Source organism: Helobdella robusta (assembly GCF_000326865.2).
Source record: "Helobdella robusta unplaced genomic scaffold HELROscaffold_6, whole genome shotgun sequence".
Lineage (NCBI taxonomy): Eukaryota > Metazoa > Annelida > Clitellata > Rhynchobdellida > Glossiphoniidae > Helobdella > Helobdella robusta.
Genome location: NW_008705330.1, coordinates 2,750,766 through 2,752,421, shown reverse-complemented (window position 1 = coordinate 2,752,421; position 1,656 = coordinate 2,750,766). Strand labels below are relative to the sequence as shown.

Below are 1,656 nucleotides of genomic sequence, written 5' to 3'. Positions count from 1 at the left end.
ATACTTGATTGATTGACAAACAACCTGGATTAAACCATGATCTGATTACACTCCACTGGGAAAAATCAAACTATTAAAGATAGGAAAAGAGCAAAAAGTAACGATCAAGTCCAAAACACCACCTAATTCATGCGTTGGTTCGTTAATTCTGTTAACCAACTGAAAACAATCGAAAACATCATTCAATGAGACTGTGTTTGGATCATCTTTCCTCTCCATATAAACATTAAAATCTCCCGCAACAACGATTTCCTCACTTAACAGTGATAAAACTTCTAAAACATTCGCTAACTCTGAAAAGAACGATGGTGAAGGAGGAACCGATCCAGGTCTATAAATTGATAACAAAATAAAATCAGATTTGTTTACTCTCAATTTAATTGCAACAGCTTCAAAAGTAATCACGGCGGGTAACTCAACAGGTTTATAAATGAACTCTTTCTTGAAATAAATTATAATTCCGCCATGATATGGATCGTGAGGTCTAACGTAATCTACAAACTTACAACCAGGGGGCATCGCGCATCGAACAGCAAACTCATCTGACGACCCATGCCATGTTTCAGTTAATACAAAAATATCCAATTCTCCACGAATTATATCACACACCATTTCATACTTTGACATTATAGATCTTATGTTGGGGAGGCCCAGGCCAATTTTTAAATCATAATCATTGTAATTTTTCATGGTTAATTTTTGGGCTGTAGTATGAATCATCCTCCGATTGGCCTTCCCATCAACAACACCCTCATCAGTTAATTTCTGAACTTCACAATCCGCCATCTTCCCACAGGACCTCTGACTCTGTATAAAAAATTGTCTTTGCATGCCGCTTCTTTCGATTTTGCATCAGCTACCAGTTTTTTTAATTCACTTCTCTGCTCAGGTGTCAGGTCATTGCTAATCCAGACTTTACTCAGTTCGCCGACATTAATTTTAATTTGTGTGCATTTCTCATTACAGTCTCTTTAGACATCAAACTATCCAACACTATCAATATTGGGCGCATGGACGATTCATTTTTCTTTCCAAGTCTTGTAACATATTTTATATGGGAATCTTTTATATCATCAGACAATTTTAACAAAATATTTTTAACACGAATTTTATTATCTTCACCTTCTTGTAAATTGAAAATTATTATATTTCTTTCTCTGTCTTTTATATCGATTGCTCAGTTAATTTTCTTTTAACCGTTTTAACATCCAGATTGACACACTCAATGTTTTTCTTCACTTCTTGGCCAACAACAGTAGCAAAAGAAGATTTCAAATCACTTTTGAATGTGCTGATCTCGGCAGATAACTTGCTAACAGGCCTATCAGGGCTATCTAATTTTGCACTGTTACTGTTCAACATCTCTTTTAACAATTTAAGTTCATTTTTTAGAAAACCGTTCCTTTCAATAATTTTTTCGACTTTTAAGTTTATTTCATCATTGTTGTCACTGACTATATTAGAGAGAGTTTTAACGTTGCATAACTTTTTCAGACAAATATCACAAAACCATTTAAAACTATCGAAACCACGTGTCACTTCAAAAGCTTCATCACTCAAACCATTCAAACCAACACATTTTACGTGAAAACTATTTTGACACTGAAAACATTGAATGCATTGCAAATTTTATTTACCTGATTTCACACATTTCGT

At 34.2% G+C, this 1,656-nt stretch overlaps 2 protein-coding genes across 2 annotated transcripts in view; both read right to left on the bottom strand.

Moving 5' to 3' along the window:
- Positions 1 to 45: 45 nt before the first annotated feature.
- Positions 46 to 831, bottom strand: HELRODRAFT_164224 (hypothetical protein; the record flags this gene model as incomplete). Its single annotated transcript, XM_009029218.1, has 1 exon — positions 46 to 831. The coding sequence occupies one exon, from the start codon at positions 829 to 831 to the stop codon at positions 46 to 48; it is 786 nt and encodes a 261-aa protein (XP_009027466.1).
- A 333-nt stretch (positions 832 to 1,164) lies between these two features.
- The window catches only part of HELRODRAFT_164223 (hypothetical protein), a gene marked incomplete at both ends in the record, with an annotated part of 4,183 nt that continues 3,691 nt past the window's right edge, over positions 1,165 to 1,656 (bottom strand). The window contains one exon of the mRNA XM_009029217.1: positions 1,165 to 1,602. Coding sequence (XP_009027465.1) covers positions 1,165 to 1,602 — 438 coding nt within the window. The remainder of the gene's footprint in view (positions 1,603 to 1,656) is intronic.